Source organism: Macaca mulatta, chromosome 10 (genome assembly GCF_049350105.2).
Source record: "Macaca mulatta isolate MMU2019108-1 chromosome 10, T2T-MMU8v2.0, whole genome shotgun sequence".
NCBI classification, from domain to species: domain Eukaryota; kingdom Metazoa; phylum Chordata; class Mammalia; order Primates; family Cercopithecidae; genus Macaca; species Macaca mulatta.
Window position 1 is genome coordinate 26,941,196 of NC_133415.1, and position 21,185 is coordinate 26,962,380.

Below are 21,185 nucleotides of genomic sequence, written 5' to 3' on the forward strand. Positions count from 1 at the left end.
GTCTGAGTGTGCTGATGAGTGCCTGTGAGCACGTGTCTCATTCTGTGCATGTGTCCAGTGGGAATTTGTCAGTGTATGAGCAGTGTGTGCAACTGTCTCTGTTGATGCCTATCTGCAGTCACATGTGAGTGCGCATTTGTGCACGAGTATGCAGCACTGTGCTCAGGTGTATGCAGTTGTCTAATGATAGGTATGTCCGCATGCAGGTATCTGTGTGTACCTGAGTATCCTGTGCATGTGTGTGCCCGTGTGTGCATCCCATGTGTCCCTGTGCCCACAAGTGTGCATGTATACTTACATCCATGTGTGCTAGCGGAATGACGTGTGTGGCTAGTTCCTGGCATGTGCCAAGCCACAGCGGAGCAGGCCGGCAAAGGTTCCTGTCTCAGGCAGCCCTCGGGAGTGGGTGTGAAGGGCCCCAGTGCTCAGGTGCCCAAGGCTTCCAGCTGGATTTTTCTGTCACTGTAGGCGTGGCTGCGGGAATCCCTGGGGTGCCTTTGGGTTCCAGGAAGCTGGGGCTGTGTGGGCCGGGCTGCTAACAGGGGCTGTGGAGCAGTCTGCCAGCTGAGACATTTCTAGCGCTGTGGATTTCTCTGGGTGTGGGGAAGCTGCCCTCCACAACCTTTTCGGCCTATCTTGATGCCTTCTGGAATGCAGGACAGACCTCCCAGCCCTGCAGCCTCACCCACAGGAAGCTCAGGTTGGGGGCAGGTGAAGAGGGAGGTGCCACGCTGGACACCCCGCTGTGCCACGGCCCTCTTGTGGACAGCCCTGGGGACATCACTGGGACCTAGGGTTCTGCAGCCACAGCCATGTTTGGCCGGAAGCACAGCGTTTCCTTCGGGGGCTTCAGATGGTGGGTGACAGGTGGGAGGGTGGTGGAACGATGGGAGATAACTTAGAAGTGAACTCTTGTTGAGTGCATTGGTGGCTGTGGGGACAGAGGAGCTCGGGCTGTGCCTGAGAGCTGGGTCTGCGGATGCGCTGGTAAGTTGAGATGCAGGATCCTGGTGGGGACATCAGAGACCGTAAGCCTTCCCCACTGTCCCCGGGCACCCAAGGAAGGAAAATCCCAGAGTCTGCGCCGGCTGCCTGTGGGCAGGTGGGAGCACGAGGTTGTGTGACTGCAGTTGAATGTGTGTGTATGTGTCTGCAGGTTCTCGCCTATGTGTGTGCGAGCGCGTGTCTGAGCCTGTGCCTGTGGGTGCCGGCATGTGTATGTGGCTGTGACTGCCAGTCTGTGTGACCATGTGTGAGGTGTATGCGTGTGGACACCCATGCACTCCGTGTCTGAGCAGCTGCCTGTGTGTGCCTGTGGCCTTCTATATCTGTGTGTGCTCATGTCTGTGTGTATGCATGTGTGACGCTCTTGTTTATGCCATCGATGTGGCCTTGTGGTGGGGGAGTCTGTGACCTGCTGGACCTCTGGGCTGCCTGCTCTCTTGGGAGTGGGTTGTGAGAGGAGGTCTCCCACTTGCACCCCAGGCAGCCCACCCTAGGCATGTCCTAGCCTGAGCAGCTTCGTCTCTCCCCAGCCGCCTGCCTGGTCCTCTGGCCCCTCTTGCATCTGAGCTTCTGTCTGGGATGAGGGATGTGCTCTTTCCTCCCCAGGGGACAGAAAGGAGGCACATGGAAGCCAAAGGCTTGTCTCTGGTTCCTAGCACTGGCAGTTTCTCCGCGGCTGGGGAACAGAGTCTGGTGGTTTTCATGATCGGTTTCCTTTCAGCTCCTGGGTTGGGGGCGTTGTCAGACTGGGAGAGGGTTCTAAGGCAGGTGGCCAGGGGTGTTCCGGTGTGGAAAATGGTGGATTAATGGGGGTAACAGAAAGGGCGAGGAGAGAGAGGCTGTGTTCCTTGGTAATTTTTTTGCTTCCAAGTGTGTGTGGTTTTTTATTTCCCTCTTCCTCCTCTTCAAAGCACTTTGCCATCCATTCTCTGGCAGGGAGGGACCATGGGCACCCTATATTTGGCAGATGGGATGGTGCAGATGAGAAGATGGCACAGTGTGGCTTGTGTCTGCTCTCGGTCCCTCCCTCCCTGACGCCTGGGCCTGGGAGCCGCTGCCCCGAGGGTAGGGGCCAGTGTCTGGGAGGCGGCAGAGGAGTTGGCTTCTGGTTGGGAGGGGTGTGTGTGTCTGGGCTGGGAGCCTTGCAGGGCAGGGCCCAGCAATGAGATTGTGTTCTCCAAGGCACATCTTTCTCTGGGAGGCGTGGAGCAGATGAAAGGCTTGTCTTCACAAAGCTCCCTGTGGGTGGGTCCGGGTCTCAACTTAGCTTCATTCCATATGAAGACTCCTGTGTTGGGACCCACCGCTCCAGAGCCCAAGGCAAAGCTGGTCCTGAGGTTTGAATCTGGGCAGGTGAGGGGGAAACCAGGAGTGTGGCTGGCCAGGGCTGCCTTCAAGGCAAAGCTAAAGGTGGAGGAAGAACCCTAGGATGTCCCAGAGGTCCCCATGTGCTGACTCGGTATCCACCGGACCGTGGGTTCCGGGAGGGCAGGCCCTGCCCTATTGCATTCACATGGAAGCCTGGGATGTCACACAGATTCAGTCGATGCTTGCGTACTCATTGAGGTCTTTTGCACACAGCAAGTGTCTGCTTGGGGCCCATTGAGGTTGAGGGGATGACGGGGCCTTCCGGGCTTGGAAGGTTAGGTCATGGTTCAGGGACCGGGGCTGCTGTGACCGTGGTGTCTGTGGATGTTGTGGTGGGCGGGGCTGACCAGACAGAGCTCAGAGGTACATGCACCAGGAGCCCAGGTTCCAGCACTGACTCCACCTTGACCCTTGAGGAACTGGAATGGGACACTTCTTCTCTCTGGGTCTCAGTTTCCCCATGTATCAGTGGGGGATTTCTGCCTTACCCACAACACAGGGCTGTTGTAAGAATTAAGAGATTCCTTGAGAAAATGTGAAACCTAAGCGCTTACTGTTAGGTGTTGCCACTGGGCGGCTCTGGGTTCCACGCATTATAGCGGAGCGTAGGGCTCTGAGTCCTGCTCAGATCTGGGGTTCTGCGGGTTAAATAGGGGAAGAGGAGGGTCAGCATCCCAAAGCGGGTGAGGATTCCAGGGAGAGACCCTCAGGGACCAGTAGTGGAAGTCCCAAGGAAGGGACTCAAGAGGGCATGTGGGGAAGAAACTGGGAGAGACGTGGGCCAGGCTCCTTGGGGTGCCGCTTGCTTTGCTGTTGGAACTGAGATGAGAAGGTGCTGGGAGTTTACTCAGAGTGAAAGGACCCCGCCCCAGCTCAAAGCCTTAGGGTGACTTGGCTGGCCCCTCTCCAGGTCCGACACCACTCCCCTCCTCTCCCCTCCCCTCCCAACCTTCCCCTCCCCACTCCTCTTTTCCTTCCCCTCTTTCCCCTCCCCTCCCCTCCCCTGGAGTTGTGCTTGTAGGAAGCTTGAGGCGTAGCTGAGCTGGCCAGACAAGGGTGCTGGAAAGAGCCTCCAGGGTTTCCAGGATGCTGGAGCCAGTGGCAATTTTAGTGAAGCGGTAGTAATGGCAACACAGATAGCATTTGTGACACATGGTGACATCGACAGTGATAGTGATACGGATCTTGATGTGACAAAGGCGGCATTGGTGCTGGTGGCAGTGCTGGTCATGACCCTTCCACAAGAGGAGATACAGTGGGAATGCTCCCCCAACAAAGCCATCTAACACTCCAGTGGGTGGTAGCAACCTACCTTCTGCTCCACCAGCCAGCTTCCCCCATGTGACTCTGAGCTTGCCTTCCCCACCTGCCCTGAGACCCCTCAACAATGCATCAGCCTCCCCCTGTGGCCTGGGGGCCCAACCACTACCTGGGCATCTGCCCTCTCCCCATGCCATGGGGCAGGGTATGGGTGGACTTCCTCTTGGCCCAGAGAAGGGCGCGACTCTGGCTCCTTCACCCCACTCTCTGCCTCCTGCTTCCTCCTCTTCTGCCCCAGCCCCCAGCATGAGGTTTTCTTGTTCATCTTCTAGTAGTAGTTCTGCAGCAGCCTCCTCTTCCAGTTCTTCCTTCTCTTCCTCTGCCTCCCCGTACCAACTTCCCAGGCATTGCTCAGGTACCCCCACTCTTTCTCTCCCCCAACAAGCCTGTCTGTCTCCATTCAGCACGCTAAGCATACTCAGCCTTCTCTCCCATCCCAGGCTGTGTGGAGCCAGGGTCCCCCACCACCTCCTTCCTATGGCCGCCTCTTAGCCAACAACAATGCCCATTCAGGCCCCTTCCCTCCCTCTACTAGGGCCCAGTCCACTGCTCACCCACCAGCCTCAACACATCAGTATAACCACCAGCAGCAACAGCAACAGCAGCACCAGCAGCACGGAAGCCCCGGGTTCCTTCTCCTCGAGCATTTTCCCACCCCCTGGAGGGCGGTAGCTCCCACCACGCACACCCTTATGCCATGTCTCCCTCCCTGGGGTCTCTGAGGCCCGACCCACCAGGGCCAGCACACCTGCCCCCACCTCACATTCAGCTGTCCTACAGCCAAGCAGGCCTCAATGGCCCTCCAGTCTCTTCCTATTCCAACTCTTCCTCTTCCACTTCTCAAGGGTCCTATATGTTCACACCCCTCCCCTTCCCAGGACCCTCAAGGGGCGCCCTACCCCTTCCCACTGGTGCCTACAGTCACCACCTCTTCAGCTACCCTTTCCACGGTCATTGCCACTGTGGCTTCCTCGGCTGCAGGCTACAATATAGCCTCCCCACGTGGGCCCCCACCGTTTGGAAAGAGAGCCCCGTCCCCATGGGCCTACAAGACAGCCACCCCACCCGGATACAAGCCTGGGTTGCCACCCTCCTCCTGAACAGGGACCCCACTGGGCTGTTGAGGCAGCTTGCCACCTACAGGCCAGGGACCTTCAATTCAGGCTGGGCTCACCCACCGTGGGACCCCTGCCACCTGTGGGGCCTCAAGCCTGCCATCTCTGCCACCACCACCTGCGGTGCCTCAGGGCCTCCCCTGAGTGCCACACAGGTCAAACAGGAGCCGCCTGAGGAGTATGAGACCTCCCAAGAGCCCAGTGCTCCCAGCCCGCAGCCCCTCACCCCCTCCCAAGGTGGAAGATGTGCCCAGCCATGCCAGTGAGTATGCCAGGTTTAACAAACCCTGGGATCGCGGCTTCAACTCATGCGCGCATAGGAACTTCATGCAGCTGGAGGGCTCCAAGCTGGCCAAGAAGCAGACAGATCTGGTAGAGAAGGTGTGGCGGCGAGGCCAAGCAGCGAGCGTGAAGAAAAGGAGCACGAGCAGGGACGCGAGAAGGAGCATGAGCTTGAGAAGGAGCGTGAGCTCGAACGCAGCCTGAAGTTGGCTCAGGAAGGTTGTGCTTGGATGGAATGCCTCTCTGGGCCCAGTGCCCCATCGCCCTCCATTTGAACTGGGCAGTGCGGTGGCTACAGTGCCCCCCTACCTGGGTCCTGACACTCCAGCCCTGTGCACTCTCAGTGAATATGCCCGGCCTCATGTCGTGTCCTGACAATCACAACCATCAATTCTACGTGACCGTGGGGGCAGGGGACCCGGGGCTCCTGGGTTACAGCGTCCCGGCCCTGTACAGCTGCCTGGGAGAGGGAATGGGAAGCCCGTGAACGAGACCTCCATGACTGTCTCAAGCCTGGCTTCGAGGTGCAGTGTAGTGAGCTGGAACCCCTACATGGGGTCACTGGGCTGGGCTTGGATCCCTTTCCCTGACATGGGGGCCTGGCTCTGCACCCTGGCCCACCTGGCTTGCACCCTTTCCCTTTTCATTCAAGCCTAGGGCCCTGGAGCCAGAACGTCTAGCACTGGCAACGGGCCAGCCCTGCGGCCTGACGTGTTCTATGCTGAGTGGCTGGCACTGAGAGGCAGCATCCAGAAAGGGTGGCAGCCCTGGGCAATGACCCTCTGGCTCAGCTGCAGATGCTCAATGTGACTCCCCATCACCACCAGCACTGCCACATCCACTCACACCTGTGCTTGCACCAGCAAGATGCTATCCATGCAGCTTCTGCTTCTGTGCACCCTCTCATTGACCCCCTGGCCTCAGGGTCTCCCCTTACCTGGATCCCCTACCCAGCTGGGATTCTCCCTAACCCCCTTCTTCCTCACCCTCTGCACGAGAATGAAGTTCTTTGTCACCAGTTCTTTGCTGCCCTTTACCAGGACCTACCGGCCTCCCTTTCTGCCCCAATGTCAGCAGCTCATCAGCTGAAGGCCACACACGCATAGTCAGCTGAGCTGCAGCGCTTGGCGCTAGAACAGCAGCAGTGGCTGCATACCCATCACTCGCTGCACAGTATGCCGCTGCCTGCCCAGGAGGACTACTGCAGTCACCTGAAGAAGGAAAGCGGCAAGCCACGGTAGAACCTGTGATCAAGACAGCACCATGGCTCCTACTTTGGGCCTTAGAGCACCCGCCACACTCCCCCTGCCCTGCCCTTGGCCTGCCACCCGGAGCCAAGAGGGTGCTGCTCAGTTGCAAGGCCTCTGATGCTGGACAGAGAGAGAGGGGAGGGAGAGACAGACAGAAGGCCAAGGCCTGGTGTGGTGTTCAGAGGTGGGGAGGAGGCGAGGGTAGGGACAGAAAGCGCACAGAATCTTGGACCAGGTTTCTCTTCCTTGTCCCCCCTGCTTTTCTCCTTCTGCATGTCCAATCCCAGTGGATAACACCCCTCCCCCGCCCCGTTGGTGTGATTGTTTCATCTGTTAGATGTGGCTGTTTTGCATAGCATTCTGTGCTACCCCGCCCCTCCCCGATCCCTGTGTGCGCCCCTTCTGCAATGCATGCCCCTTGCCCCTTCCCCACATTAATAATTTGTATATATAGATAACTGTATGATGCTCTTTAAAAAACATCCCAACCAAAACCAACCAAACAAAAACATCCTCTGAACTCCCCAGGAACGTGAAAAGAAAAAAGATAATTATATTTCCTTTCCCTTTAATTTTTATGCGAAGTCCCAATCCTGTCAGTGATTTTCTGACATTTCCCCACCTACTAGGACCTGACTAAACACCCCAGGGTGTGTGTGTGTGTGTGTGTGTGTGGTATCAGCTGCTCATCAAGTCATTTGTTGCCAGATATGTCAGCATGGGCATCCTGGCCCTGGGGCTTTCTGAGGCCTCCATGCCAGACGCAGGGTCAGGGAATTGGCTGCCTCGGTTTACCATGTGTCTCTTGGTCCATCTGCCGACGTTTTAAGCAGGCACAGTGCTCTCCTAGAACCTCTGACCTCTCTCCTCTCACCACCTTCATTTCTTTCTCCTCTGTTTCCAACCAAACCATTTTGTCTGCATTATGAACCCCTTTTTCCTTTGAGACTTAACCAAAGTATAGCAGACTTCCAGCTGCACCCCTCCCTTGGGGCAGTGAGTACTGGCTAACCACCTGCTCCAATGGAGTGAATTGAAAAGGAGGGAAATTCTAGGAGGAAAAAAGCATTGTCCTCTAACTCAAAATATTCCCGGCACATGTGAATTAGCTGGTGCATGGAAAATTCCTTCAATGAGTCGTCCTCCTGAGGCAGCTTCTCTGGGTTGTCACTCCCCCATCTCGGCAGAAGGTGTTTTCCTGCCTGGTCTTCCTCTGTCATGCCATTCAGTTGCCAGCACTGGTCGTGTAACCCCTGGATCCAGGTCCCTGGGCAAAACACGGCCAGTCTCAAGGGTTGGCATAGAAAAGGGTCAAAATAAGAGGCTTCTCACTTTGTTTGGTTTTGCTCAGAAAGGTGAGGCTGGGCAGTTAGCAGGGCCGGGATGGAGGACAGACTGTTCCTGACCTTTCAGAGCTTTCAGTTTCTCTGTTGAACTGATGCCATGAGGTCAGGTGCGGTGGCTCATGCCTGTAATCCCAGCACTTTGGGAGGCCAAGGCAGGTGGATCGCCTGAGGTCAGGAATTCGAGACCAGCCTGGCCAACATGGTGAAACCCCGTCTCTACTAAAAATAGAAAAAATTAGCCAGACAAAGTGGCAGGCGCCTGTAATCTCAGTTACTGTGGAGACTAAGGCAGGAGAATCACTTGAAACTGGGAGGCGGAGGTTGCAGTGAGCTGAGATCATTCCACTGCACTCCAGCCTGGGCAGTAAGAGTGAAACTCCATCTCAAAAAAAAGAAAAAAAAAAAAAAAGGTCTAAAGCTGATTCCAGGAGTACTATGGAGTACTCTTGAAAGACTACCTGGAGGAGGTGGCCTCTTTTAAAGCAGCTCTTAAAGATGGGGCAGGACAATGGGACCCCCATGCCTGTGCTGGCTTGGCATGATGTGTGCCTCAGTGCAGACACCATTCAATCTGGAGCTGTCAAGGCAAGTCACCTAGGGCAAGATGCTTGCCTTCTCTGGGCTTTAGTTTCTACATCTTTTGTCCAATGGGCACAATAATGTCTGGCTTTCCTAGAGCTTTCTAGAGCATATTTGCATACTGAGTGAGATGCCAGGCATGAAGCAGAGTTACTAAGATGTGTAGAGTGATAAGAGTGTTCTTCTGGTGCTATTTGGAGACATCTAGTTCAATCTCACAAGCATTTATTGAGGGAGGATCTGTTTGTAAATATAGTATTTGTAACTTGGAAGTGTACCAGTTAGAGGGTAGAGTGAAAAGCTGGGGGCATGGGCCAGTGCTGAGATTGGGATCCCAGTGGGGTCTCTGGGTGATATCTGGGAAGGTGTTATTGGGATGATGGCTTGGGACAGTGTGTGTACCACTGTGTTTCTAGTTTTATTGTTTAAAATTCCTTTTATGGCAAGAAACAAAAACCCGGTGTTATCTGGTTAAGCAAAAAATGGAATTTATGGGAAAGAAAACGGGGTGCCCCAGGGAGCCCAAGGGGAGGAAGCAGAGCCGGAGCTCAGGAGCAGTTGAACCAGGAACTAGAAACCCATTGCCATCAAAATCCCAGCGAGCTTCTTCGCAGACATTGATAAGCTGATCCTGAGATTCACATAGAAGTTCAAAGATAATCCTGAAAAAGAAGAACAAAGTTGGTGCACTCATTTTTCTGATTTCAAGATGTATTGTGGCTGGGCACAGTGGCTAATGCATATAATCCCAGCAATTTGGGAGGTTGAGGCAGGCAGATCATTTGAGGCCAGGAGTTTGCGACCAGCCTGGCCAAAATGGTGAAAACCCGACTCAACTAAAAATATAATAATTAGGTGTGATGGTGCATGCCTGTAGTCCCAGCTACTTGGGAGTCTGAGGTAGGAGAATCGCTTGAACCCGGGAGGTAGAGGTTGCAGTGAACTGAGATTGCGCTATTATACTGCAGCCTGGGTGACAGAGTGAGACTCAGGTTCAAAAAGAAAAAAAAAAAAACTATTGCAAAGCTATGGTAATTAAGACAGTGTGCTACTGACATGAAGAGGGACAGAAAGATTGATCCAATAGAACTCAGAGTTCAGAAATAAGCCCTTGCATTTCGGTTGAATTGATGAGGCAGCCGAGTCCCCACCGTTGGGGCTCCTGAGTCACCAAGATGCATCCTCCCTCTCCTCTACTGGGTGAGGCATCTCTCCTTCTACAGCAGCTCACTGCATTCACCGCCGCGTAGCAGATACTCCTGGGCTGCAGCCCATGCTCTCTAGTTGCCTTGGCTCCCTCCCCAGGGACCTGGTGTCCTTGACGCCTCCCCAGGCGTCCCTGAGGCATGCAGCTCTGACGATGGGGGTGTGACCTCACCATTATTAAGCATTGACAGTGTGTTAAGGTTTCACTGCACTGTTTTCCTGAGGCTTTGTAACCACCTCACGAAGCAGGTGCCATTACTCCGCATTTTACGGATGAGAAAATGGAGACCTGGAGAGTTTAGGAAACTCCTTCAAGGTCTTCAGTGAGGAAGTCATGGAGTTGGGATTTGAATCTGGGTCTGTGCTTTGTGGGTGGAGCTGACTGGTTCTCAGCACCTGCCTCCTGCCCTACTTTGCCATTTTCTTTCCCTGATGTGCTCAGGGGCTGTGTATGTAGAACCTGTGGCCACACAGTGTACCTCTGCCTCCACAGCACCGTGGGTGAGAAGGCCCCTGGTTTGCTGGGGCCCATCCTCTTGCAGGAGGCCCACATTGAATGGGGTCTCTGGTGCCTGGATGAGTTGGACACTCAGAAGCAAGGATTTACTTAACCGCAGTGTGGGAGTAGAGGGGCCACGGAGCCACGCTGGAACGCTGGAGAGGAGGTGGCAACAGTACCACACAGGAGAAGGAGGCTTGCGTGTGGAATACAGCCCCCGGCTAACACATGGGCAAATTGTTAACCTCTCTGGGTCAGTTTCTGTGAAACGGAGGGGTGGATTAGCGTCCAGCCTGATCTCTTCTAGCTTTGACATTCTAGGAATTTGCGTACGTAGCTTGGGTCCTTTTGTGTTTTTCTCAGGACCTTGTTGATAGTAGGGGCTCACTGTTGAGTGAGTGAATGCGTAGCTGTGTGAATGGAAGTCTCTGAGAGCAGGGGCTCTGCGCATTTCATCCCTGACTCCTTAGGACCTTACCCAGTGCCTGGCACAAAGCAGGTTTTCAGTCTGTATTTGCTAAATGAATCAATGATGGGTCGTCACGTTTGGCCCATCACACGTAGGTGGAAGGATGGGGAGAAAGAGGCAGGCTCAGCGCGTGAGGCTCCCTCTTCTCCAGTCTGCTTTGGGGGCCAGCTGGGGGTGGGGTCCCTGTCGGCCAGGTGCCTGGGGGCTTCTTGTGGAGACCCTTGAAGCAGCAGCCAGAGGGGGAGGATCTAAGCCGGGAGCCTCCGAGAGGCTCCTCTGCTCCTTTATTATTATTTTTTTTTTCGAGACAGAGTCTTGCTCTTTGCCCAGGTTGGAGTACAGTGACACGATCTTGGCTAATTGCAACCTCCGCCCCCCAGGTTCAAGTGATTCTCCCACCTCAGCCTCGTGAGTAGGTGGGACTACAGGCGCATGCCACCACACCCAGCTAATTTTTGTAGTTTTAGTAGAGACAGGGTTTCACCATGTTGGCCAGGATGGTCTCAAACTCCTGACTTCAGTGATCCACCTGCCTCGGCCTCCCAAAGTGCTGGGATTACAGGCGTGAGACACTGTGCTCAGCCGGTACCTCTCCTCCCTTTTGCTGCCCCTCTGTGCTCCCTCCATAGAGACCCCTGCATCTTTGCTAAAGAAGGAGATGCGTGTATGTGTGTCTGTCTGTCTGTCTGTCTGTATGTATGTCTGTCTGCTGCAAGGGCCCCAGCCACCTGAGGTGACTGTCATGCACAGGGGCTGGCTGCAGTGGCATGGAGTGAGCATGTGGGTGGTTCAGGGCAACCCGTCTCCACTGCTAGGGCACACTCTCATGCACACTCCTGAGGAGTGGGGAAGTCTAAAATTTATTGCCTTGTAGGAAAAAATCCAGCTCTAAAGTAGATGGCTCCAGCCCTTGGTCTCTAGAAGTGGCACCTCTGGAGAGGGATAAAGCCCATGATGGGGCTTGGGTGCGGGCTGTGCTCTTGATTTCTTCCTCAGGAGAGGTATGGGGCAGGCCTGGAGGAGGCCCTGCCTGGCTGCACCAGCACATCAGTTCTACCGTGGTTTGACCAGAAGATACCACACAGCCATCACCATCCTAAGTTTCAGATTTAACCAGCTAAGTATTTAAAATCCTGCTAGAAATGAAGGAGCCAGCAGAGCATGGTGGCTTACACCTGTAATCTCAGCACTTTGGGAGGCCAAGGCGGGCAGATCACAAGGTCAAGAGATTGAGACCTTCCTGGCTAACATGGTGAAACCCTGTCTCTACTAAAAATAGCTGGGCGTGATGGCACGCGCCTGTAGTCCCAGCTACTTGGGAGGCTGAGGCAGAAGAATCACTTGAACCCAGGAGGCAGAGGCTGCAGTGAGCCGAGATCACACCACTGTACTCCAGCCTGGCAACAGAGTGAGATTCCATCTCAAAAAAAAAAAAGAAAGAAAAAAGAAAGAAAGAAAGAAATGAAGGGGCTGTGCAGGGCAGGAGCACAGTGTGTTGTCTCAGTGCAGCTTTCCTTGGTCCCTGGAGACTCCAGTGTCAGCTGCTGGAGACATTGTTCATGAGCGCAGGGGCTTGGCACAGCTGGGAAGCTTGATTTCTTCTCTGCCATAACCCTTTTATTATTGTTACTATTATTACTTTTGAGATGGAGTGTTCCTCCGTCACCCAGGCTGTAGTGCAGTGGCACGATCTTGGCTCACTGCAACCTTTGCCTCCTGGGTTCAAGTGATTCTCCTCCGTCAGCCTACTGATTAGCTGGGATTACAGGCGCCTGCCACCACGCCTGGCTAATTTTTGTGTTTGTTTTTTTTTTTGGTAGAGACGGGGTTTCGCCATGTTGGCCAGGCTGGTCTCAAGCTCCTGACCTCAGGTGATCTGCCTGCCTCAGCCTCCCAAAGTGCTGGGATTACAGGTGTGAGCTATCGTGCCCAACCAATTACTTGCTTTCCTGATATGGCTCAGATGGAGCGGGTGTTAGGATCAGGAAGGTGCTGTTTCTCATCCCAGTGCCCACCCTTCCTTCACGGCGACTTCAGTTCTCCATGAAAGGCTGGGGCTGAGGTCGTGACCCCATCAGCAGAGAATGTTCCTAGAGACCCTTCACTCCAGGAGCCCTTGGACCCACCTCCCACTGCCATGCCTTGCTCACCTCCAGCACCTCTGGCAGGCAGCCCTGTCTTCATGTCATTCCTGACAGTTGCAATCAGGGCTTGAACTGAGAAGGGAGCACTGGATGGCAAAGCAGATGGCATAGAACAACCGCACAAGAGCTCACTGCAGGGCTTGTTATGGAAGAGTCATTTTCGTCAACAAAAGTAAGCTTCTGTCCTGTACGCTGTGCTTTGTGAGTTATTTCTCAGGGGAGACTGAGCTGACCAGAGCCTGGTGTTGGCCTCCCAGCTGTCAGATACCAGGGTTAGGGCTGTAGGTTGAGGGGTCCTTGGCTTTGGTCTGTCAGTAGCGTGGTGATTAAGAGCTTGGTTTCTCTCTCTCTCTCTCTCTCTCTGTCTCTCTCTCTCTCTCTCAAAACAATTTTTTTTTTTTAAAGAGACAAAGTCTTGCTATGTTGCCCAGGCTGGTCTCAAATTCCTGGTCTCAAGAGATCCTCCTGCCTCAGCCTCCCAAGTAGCTGGGATTACAGTTGTGAGCCACTGTGCCTAGCAGTCTCTTTATTTTACTTTATTTTTTTCCTGTAAAGTTAAAGTTCACAGTATTTTATTTTATTGTTATGAAAACACATAACATGAGCTCTACCCTCTTATTTTTAAGTGTACAATATATCATTATTGATTGTAAGTAAGAGTTTAAGCTCTTAAAGCCTTCCACTGGGTGGGAAGTCTAGCACCTTAACGACAGGACCCTGTTATCCCAGCACTTTGGGGAGTTGAAACAGGTGAATCACTTGAGGTGAGGAGTTCGAGACCAGCCTGGCCAACATGGAGAAACCCTATCTTTACTAAAAATACAAAAAATTAGCCAGGCATGGTGGCGCATGCCTGTAATCCCAGCTACTTGGGAGGCTGAGGCAGGAGAATCAGTTGAACCTGGGAATTAGAGGTTGCAGTGAACCAAGATCGCGCCATTGCACTCCAGCCTGAGCGACAGAGTGAAACTCCATCTCAAAAAATTAAAAAAAGATTTTGAACAGTAAATGTATTTACATGGTTCTAAAACCAAAATGATATAAAAATATATATGGTAGAAAGATTTGCTTTTACTCCAATCCACCCTGTCCCTATATTCTGAAATTCACTTTGAGGTTCTTTCCAGTGTTTCTTTATTCATATGTAAGATGAACATACGCTTTTATCTCTTTTTCTTTTTGTTTTTGTTTTGAGACAGAGTCTTGCTCTGTTGCTCAGACTAGAGTGCAGTGGCACGATCTTGGTTCATTGCAATCTCCACCTCCCGGGTTCAAGCGATTCTCATGCCTCAGCCTCCTGAGTAGCTGGGATTACAAGCATGCGCCACCACGCCCAGCTAATTGTCATATTTTTAGTAGAGATGAGGTTTTGCCATGTTGGCCAGGCTGGTCTTGAACTCCTGACCTCATGATCCACCTGCCTTAGCCTCCTAAAGTGCTGGAATTACAGGCGTGAGCCACCACGCACAGCCTGCTTTTCTTGAATAAAAGATAATATCCTACAAAACACTGTTTTTTTCATTTTGTTTTTCATTTTTGTTTTTGTTTTGAGACAGAGTCTCACTGTCACCCAGGCTGGAGTGCAGTGGCGTGATCTTGGCTCACTGCAAGCTCTGCCTCCCAGATTCACGCCATTCTCCTGCCTCAGCCTCCTAAGTAGCTGGGACTACAGGCACCCACCACCATGACTGGCTAATTTTTTTGTATTTTTAGTAGAGATGGGGTTTCCCTGTCTCTGCTTTCACCTGGTTTCACCAGGATGGTCTCGATCTCCTGACCTCATGATCCGCCCGCCTCGGCCTCCCAAAGAGCTGGGATTACAGGCGTGAGCCACCATGCCTGGCCAAAACACCGTTTCCCATCTTGCCATTTTCTCTGGAGGATTCTTGTCTGGCCACTGAAAACTGCTGCCGCCTCTGCCCCCCTCCTTTTAAAAATAAGTGCGTAGTATTTCACTGTGTGGATTTAATTTTAAAGACTGATGATTCCTTAAGAAATTTAATTTGATATAACACAAGTAATGTAAGAATACATTTTTGGCTGGGTATGGTGGCTCATGCCTGTGATCCCAGCACCGTGGGAGGCTGAGGTATGTGGATTACTTGAGCCCAGGAGTTTGAGACCAGCCTGAGCAACATGACAGAACTTCATCTCTACTAAAAATTTAAAAAAAAAAAAAAATGGTGTGGTGGTGCACGCCTGTAGTCCCAGCTACTCGGGAGGCTGAGGTGGGAGGATCCCTTGAGCACAAGAGGTTGAGACTGCTGTAAGCTGTGATCACACCACTGCATTCCAGCCTGGGTGACAGAGTGAGACCCTATCTCAAAAAACAAAAACAAACGGGCCAGGCACAGTGGCTCATGCTTGTAATCCCAGCACTTTCGGAGGCTGAGGCAGATGGATCACAAGGTCAGGATTTCAAGACCAGCCTGGCCCACACAGTGAAACCCCATCTCTACTAAAAATACAAAAATTAGCCAGATGTGGTAGCGTGCGCCTGTAATCCCAGCTACTCAGGAGGTTGAGGCAGGAAAATCACTTGAACCCGGGAAGCAGAGGTTGCAGTGAGCCGAGATCATGCCACTGCACTCCAGCCTGGATGACAGAGTGAGACTCCATCTCGAAAACAAACCAAAAACCAAAAAAACAGTTTTCCTTAAAACAATCAGAACATTAAAGTCTCCTGTGGCTAGCAGTGACATTCCGTTTCCTCCCCAGACTAACCACTGTTCAGAGTTTGGTACATATTTTTTGAGGTATTTAAACAGGGCCAGGCACAGTGGTTGGCCAGGCGCGGTGACATACCTCTAGTCCCAGCACTTAGGGAGGCCAAGACAGGTGGATGGCTTGAAGTCAGGAGTTCAAGACCAGCCTGACCAATATGGTGAAACCCCATCTGTACTAACAGTACATAAAGTAGCCAGGCGTGGTGGTGTGTGCCAGTAGTCCCAGCTACTCGGGAGGCTGAAGCAGGAGAATCACTCGACCCTGGGAGGCAGAGGTTGCAGTGAGCCAAGATCATGCCACTGCACTCCAGCCTGGGTCACAGAGCAAGACTTCATCTCAAAAACACGAAAACAAAAACAAAATCATTATTTTTACATGCATCTTAAGGACATCATAGATGTCCATACATACAGACTTAGCTTATTCCTTCTAATCACAGTTTTGGGTCCAGCTTACGAATATACCATACCCTACTTATCTGTTTCTCCTGTAAATGGCTGTTCTTGATAATTTATTTTTGAGATGGCCTGTTCTTTATATGTTTTTACTCTTATAAAAAGTGCTGGCCGTGCGCGGTGGCTCACACCTGTAATCCCAGGACTTTGGGAGGCTGAGGCAGGCAGATCATGAGGCTAGGAGATCAAGACCATCTTGGCCAGCATGGTAAAACCCCATCTCTACTAAAAACAAAACAAAACAAAAATTAGCCAGGTATGGCAGTGCATGCCTGTAGTCCCAGCTACTCGGGAGGCTGAGGCAGGAGGATTGCTTGAACCTGGGAGGCAGAGGCTGCAGTGAGTCGACCTTATGCCACTGGACTCCAGCCTGGGCAACAGAGTGAGACTCTGTGTCAAAAAAGAGAAAAAAGTGCCACAGTGAACATCCTCGTACTTGACTGTCCACACATGAAAGTGTTTCTCTAAACTTGAGTAAATCCTAAAAGTGAGATTGCTGGGTGATAGGGTAGGTGGCTTTTTATTTCGTCATACTGTGAATTGCCTGCCAATTTCTATGCAACCACTAGTAGGAGTGTACACGTTGCTTGTCTGTTGGGTGAAGCATCCTGTCTCCTTGCTGTGGTTGCATTCCCTGATTTCCAGCCGTCTGAGCTGCTCCGGCTTTGTCCTGCGTGCTGTGCCCTCCGCCCAGAGAAGCACTGTCCTCTGTAAGTCAGGTGGGCTCTTGCCCTCTGAAGTTTCTACACCTGCCTGGGGTCTTCGCAGGATGGTCTTTTGCTGAGAATAACCTCAACCTTCTTTTCAAAAGCCCCAGGAATCCAGAAGGCTTTACTGACCAGAAAGATGGCTAGAGAGTTGACTGTGGGATTGACCCCACTGACTTCTCCAGACGGATCCTGGAGGCTGGTTTTAGATTTTCATCCTATCCCAGTTCCTGAGATACAGGTTCTGCCCTGAGGGTCCCTGGGGGAAGTCACAGCTTAAAGTCCAAATGCATTTCCCTTGCTGATTGAGCCCAGCCAGCCAATTCTCTTGGTTAGTCCAGGGGTTTTGTCTGCCAATCTCAAACCCAGTGTCAAGTTCTAAGAACTCAGTCCCTTGAGAAGCCTAGAATCTGGCAGTTGGGTGGGAAGAGGATTGACCCTGCAGACAGTTTCTGTCACCTACACCCACCACCTGAGAAGTAACTTTATGATAGAAAGGACCATGTTGGTTGAGGTGGTGTCTCACACCTGTAATCCCAGCACTTTGGGAGGCCAGGGTGGGCAGATTGCTTGAACCCAGGAGTTTACGACCAGCTTGGGCAACCTGGCAAAACCCCATCTCTACAAAATATACAAAAACTATCTGGGCATGATGGCAGGTGCTTGTAGTCTCAGTTACTAAGGAGGCTGAAATGGGAGGATTGCTTTGAGCCCAGGAGGTTGAGGCTGTAGGGAGCTGTGGTTACATCACTGCACCCCAGCCTGGGTGACAGAGCGAGACCCCGTCTGGAAAAAAATGAAAGGTCCATCTCATCTGGGCCTCTGCCTCAGTTCCTACCCCATTCACTATACCACAGAATCCTTCACCAATCCACCTGACCTTTATTTAAATTAAATTGGCCGGGCGTGGTGACTCATGCCTGAAATCCCAGCACTTTGGGAGGCCGAGGCGGGTGGATCAGCTGAGGTCAGGAGTTTGAGACCAGACTGGCCAACATATCTAAACCCCGTTTCTACTAAAATTACAAAAATTAGCCAGGCATACTGGCGCAGGTCTGTGATCCAAGCTACTGGAGGGCTGAGGCAGGAGGATTGCTCGAACCCGGGAGGCGGAGGTTGCAGTGAGCCAAGATCGTGCCACTGCACTCCAGTCTGGGCAACAGAGCAAGACTGTCTCAAAAAAAAAAAATGAATTAATTTTTGTTAATTAATTAATTAATTAATATTTTTGAGACGGGGTCTCACCCTGTCACCCAGGCTGGAGTGCAATTATGCAATCTCGGTTCACTGCAATCTCTACCTCTCGGGTTCAAGCAATTCTTCTGCCTCAGCCTCCTGAGTAGCAAGGATTACAGGCACATGCCACCATGCCCTGCTAATTTTTTGTATTTTTAGTAGAGACGGGGTTTCACCATGCAGGCCAGACTGGTCTCAAACTCCTGACATCAGGTGATCCACCCACCTCAGCCTCCCAAAGTGCTGGGATTACATGTGTGGGCCACCACGCCTGGACCCCCCAACCTTTAAACTGATAATCATGTTTGAGCTCTGATTGTACAGCTGAGGAAACAGGCCAGGAAAGGGATGTACCAAAGATGGGAAGAAGATCTGGGCTGAGGCCGGGCGCGGTGGCTCAAGCCTGTAATCCCAGCACTTTGGGAGGCCGAGACGGGCGGATCACGAGGTCAGGAGATCGAGACCATCCTGGCTAACCCGGTGAAACCCCGTCTCTAGTAAAAAAATACAAAAAAATAGCCGGGCGAGGTGGCGAGCGTCTGTAGTCCCAGCTACTCGGGAGGCTGAGGCAGGAGAATGGCGTAAACCCAGGAGGCGGAGCTTGCAGTGAGCCGAGATCCGGCCACTGCACTCCAGGCTGGGCGACAGAGCGAGACTCCGTCTCAAAAAAAAAAAAAAAAAGATCTGGGCTGAAAGCTGCTTCTGCTGCCTCCTGGTCTAGCACCCCTTGTACACCTGTCTGCTGTGCCCCACAGTACATGTGTTCCTGCTTGTACCTGCATCATCACTGCATGTGTGTACATATATGTACAGATTTGAGGGCAGGCAAAGACAAAGGTGTGGTGCTTTCTTTTCTTTTCCAGCTTTTTGTTTTGAAAATAACCAGCCTGGGCCAGGCGCAGTGGCTCACGCCTGTAATCCCAGCACCTTAGGAGGCTGAGGCAGGCGGATCCCCTGAGGTCAGGAGTTCAAGACCAGCCTGGGCAACATGGTGAAACCCTGTCTCTACTAAAAATACAAAAAAAAACTTAGCCAGGCATGGTAGCAGGCACCTGTAATCCCAGCTACTGGGGAGGCTGAGGCAGGAGAATCACTTGAACCCTGGAGGCAGAGGTTGCAGTGAGCCGAGATCACGCCACTGTACTCTAGCCTGGGCAACAAGAATGAAACTGTCTCAAAAAAAAAAAAGAGAAAATAACCAACCTGCACAAAAATGAGAAGACTAGTACAGTGAACACCTGTATGCATCTAGATTCACCACTGCAGGGGCCTTTGAAAACAGTATGCTGAGAATAGATAGGGCTCAAGGACAGTATCTCCAATTGAACTTTTAATCAACTCCCGTAGGTGCCAAGAAGGCGGGCAGATAAGGAAGAGCATAGAAACAAGGAACTGAGTAGAAGGTTACATGTGGGAAAAGAAAGTTTGTTTTGCATTGCATTCTTTCTGCTGACGTGGGGTTTATGGAGTATAAATAAAGTGAGGCGGAGGCTCTGAGTGCGGCCGCCATGTTCTCTGTGTGTCTTTGTCTTTTGTGTGTTCTTTCATTCCCCACCACCCCCGGCACAGACCCCAACAAGTGGCGCAGCGAGCAGGGTCAGCACGGGTGAGTAGGGGAGAACAAGAAGGGGAACCCCCTAAGGGCAGGTAAGGCCCGGATATTGTTAAGGGGAACCTTCTTAAACTTTCATTATGGGGAATTCCATCTCTCTGGCCTCAGAATATTTATGGCTGTTTCAAGGACTGTTGCTGTCTAGGAGTGGAAGTGAAAGAAAAAGACTTTGAAGCGATTTTTTGCCCATGTTGAACAACATTGTTACTAGTTTCAGTATCAGACTAAAGTGCAGCTGAATTGGAGAGAATGGTTACAGGTAGTAAAAGCTCTGCTTAGAGCTCTCCAGTTAGGGGATATTATGCCTCTAAAATTGTGGACCTTGTGTAACTCTATCACTCAGACATTAGAGTTACTTGAGACTGATTCAGAATGTGGTAATGTAGCCACAGGAGGAATGGTATCTGAGGATTTGGGAAAAAATAAATCTGAAATGGAGCCCATTTGTGCCAGGATAACAGAGGATGGGGGGGGGTGGTAGCAAGAGGGGGAGAAGAGAAAAAGCCAGCTCTTCCTTCTTCTAAGGGAAATTCTGACATGCAGTGTATTATGGAAATGCTTCAACAAATATTACAGATATATTCTTCTAATTCACCTTTGCGAGCTTTCCCTGTTTCTTTTCCTTCTGCTTTGTTAAAAGAGGATTTTCCAGAGCCTCCAACCCCCTGGCTTCCTTATCTTTACCTTTGTTTGGCAAAGTTGAAGCCCTGTTCACATCAGACATACTTTAAATTTATACTAAACACCTGTTTAATATGTCAAAACCAGTGTATATGTATATCTTATTGTTTGTTAAAATATTATGAGTATTTCAATAGTCAATAAATAAGCACATTAATATTAACTATTAATATTAATATAGTATTAATAACCCCAACAATGTGCACACAATTTTTCTAGGAAATTGTTATGTTATAGGGGTGCATAGGTTCCACCAATTTACACTCCAAACAGAAGTTGAGTATTCGAGTTGCCTAATACATTAACTACCTCTTGATATTTTCTGTGTTTTTAAATTTTAACCATTGTATTGTGTATGTAATGATTCTCAATTTGGTATTAATATACATATTTCCTAGTGAGTAATGATGTTAGACATATAGGTTTATTGTCATTTCTTTGTTCTGCTACTTTTGGTTGGGTTGTTTGCCTTTTCCTATTAATATGTTGGGATTCTTTATATTTGGGGATATGAGTATTATTATATATTATATATACTTTTAATTAAAAAAAAATTAAGGAGCTGGATCTGTTTCCAATTATTTGTGCTTCTTTTGCTCCTAATGCTCAGTTTTCAAATGGTGGCAATAATGTCCAATTTAATGCCTTACAAATTAAATTTTTAAAAGAAATGAAAGTTGCCATTTCTAACTATGGACCCCATCCTTGGTCTTCTTGATATTTTTTCATCAGAAAATTTGATAATTCCTATAGACTGGAAGACTGTAGGGAAGGCTTTTCTTGATCGTTCTCAGTGGTTACAATTGCACAGCTGGTAAATGAACAAGGCGCATGTACAGGCTAGGAAAAATGTTATGTGTGATCCCCCTGGACCCACTGAGGAACAACTCACAGGCACGGGCCAATATGCTACTCTTAATGCTCAGGCTGGTCTAGATGATGTTGCCTTTACTTAAATCAAGACTTTGTTTTTAAGGGCCTGAAATAAAATAGAGATAACAGGAAAATCTTCCCTTTCCTCTGTGAAGATTTTACAGGGCACAAATGAACCATATCCAGATTTCGTAGCCCGTCTTCAGGATGCTGTCTTCAAAATTGTGGGTGCTGGCCTTGCTTCAAAAATTTTGTTACAAACATTGTCTTTTTAAAATGCTTATGCTGGCCGGGCGCAGTGGCTCAAGCCT

General features: G+C 51.0%; 1 protein-coding gene and 1 pseudogene across 3 annotated transcripts in view; both read left to right on the forward strand.

Moving 5' to 3' along the window:
* LOC712725 (aspartate-rich protein 1) overlaps positions 1-21,185 on the forward strand; it is a 68,046-nt gene that overhangs the window by 10,105 nt on the left and 36,756 nt on the right. For 2 of the 3 annotated variants that reach the window (XM_077950303.1, XM_077950304.1), the window contains exon 1: positions 19,085-19,314. The exons of the other annotated variant lie outside the window; for it this stretch is intronic. In XM_077950303.1, the coding sequence (XP_077806429.1) occupies positions 19,217-19,314 (98 nt within the window). In that variant the 5' untranslated portion in view covers positions 19,085-19,216. Of the gene's footprint in view, positions 1-19,084; positions 19,315-21,185 lie in introns of those variants that run through there. 3 annotated transcript variants of the gene reach the window in all.
* Positions 998-6,732, forward strand: LOC712872 (atrophin-1-like; annotated as a pseudogene).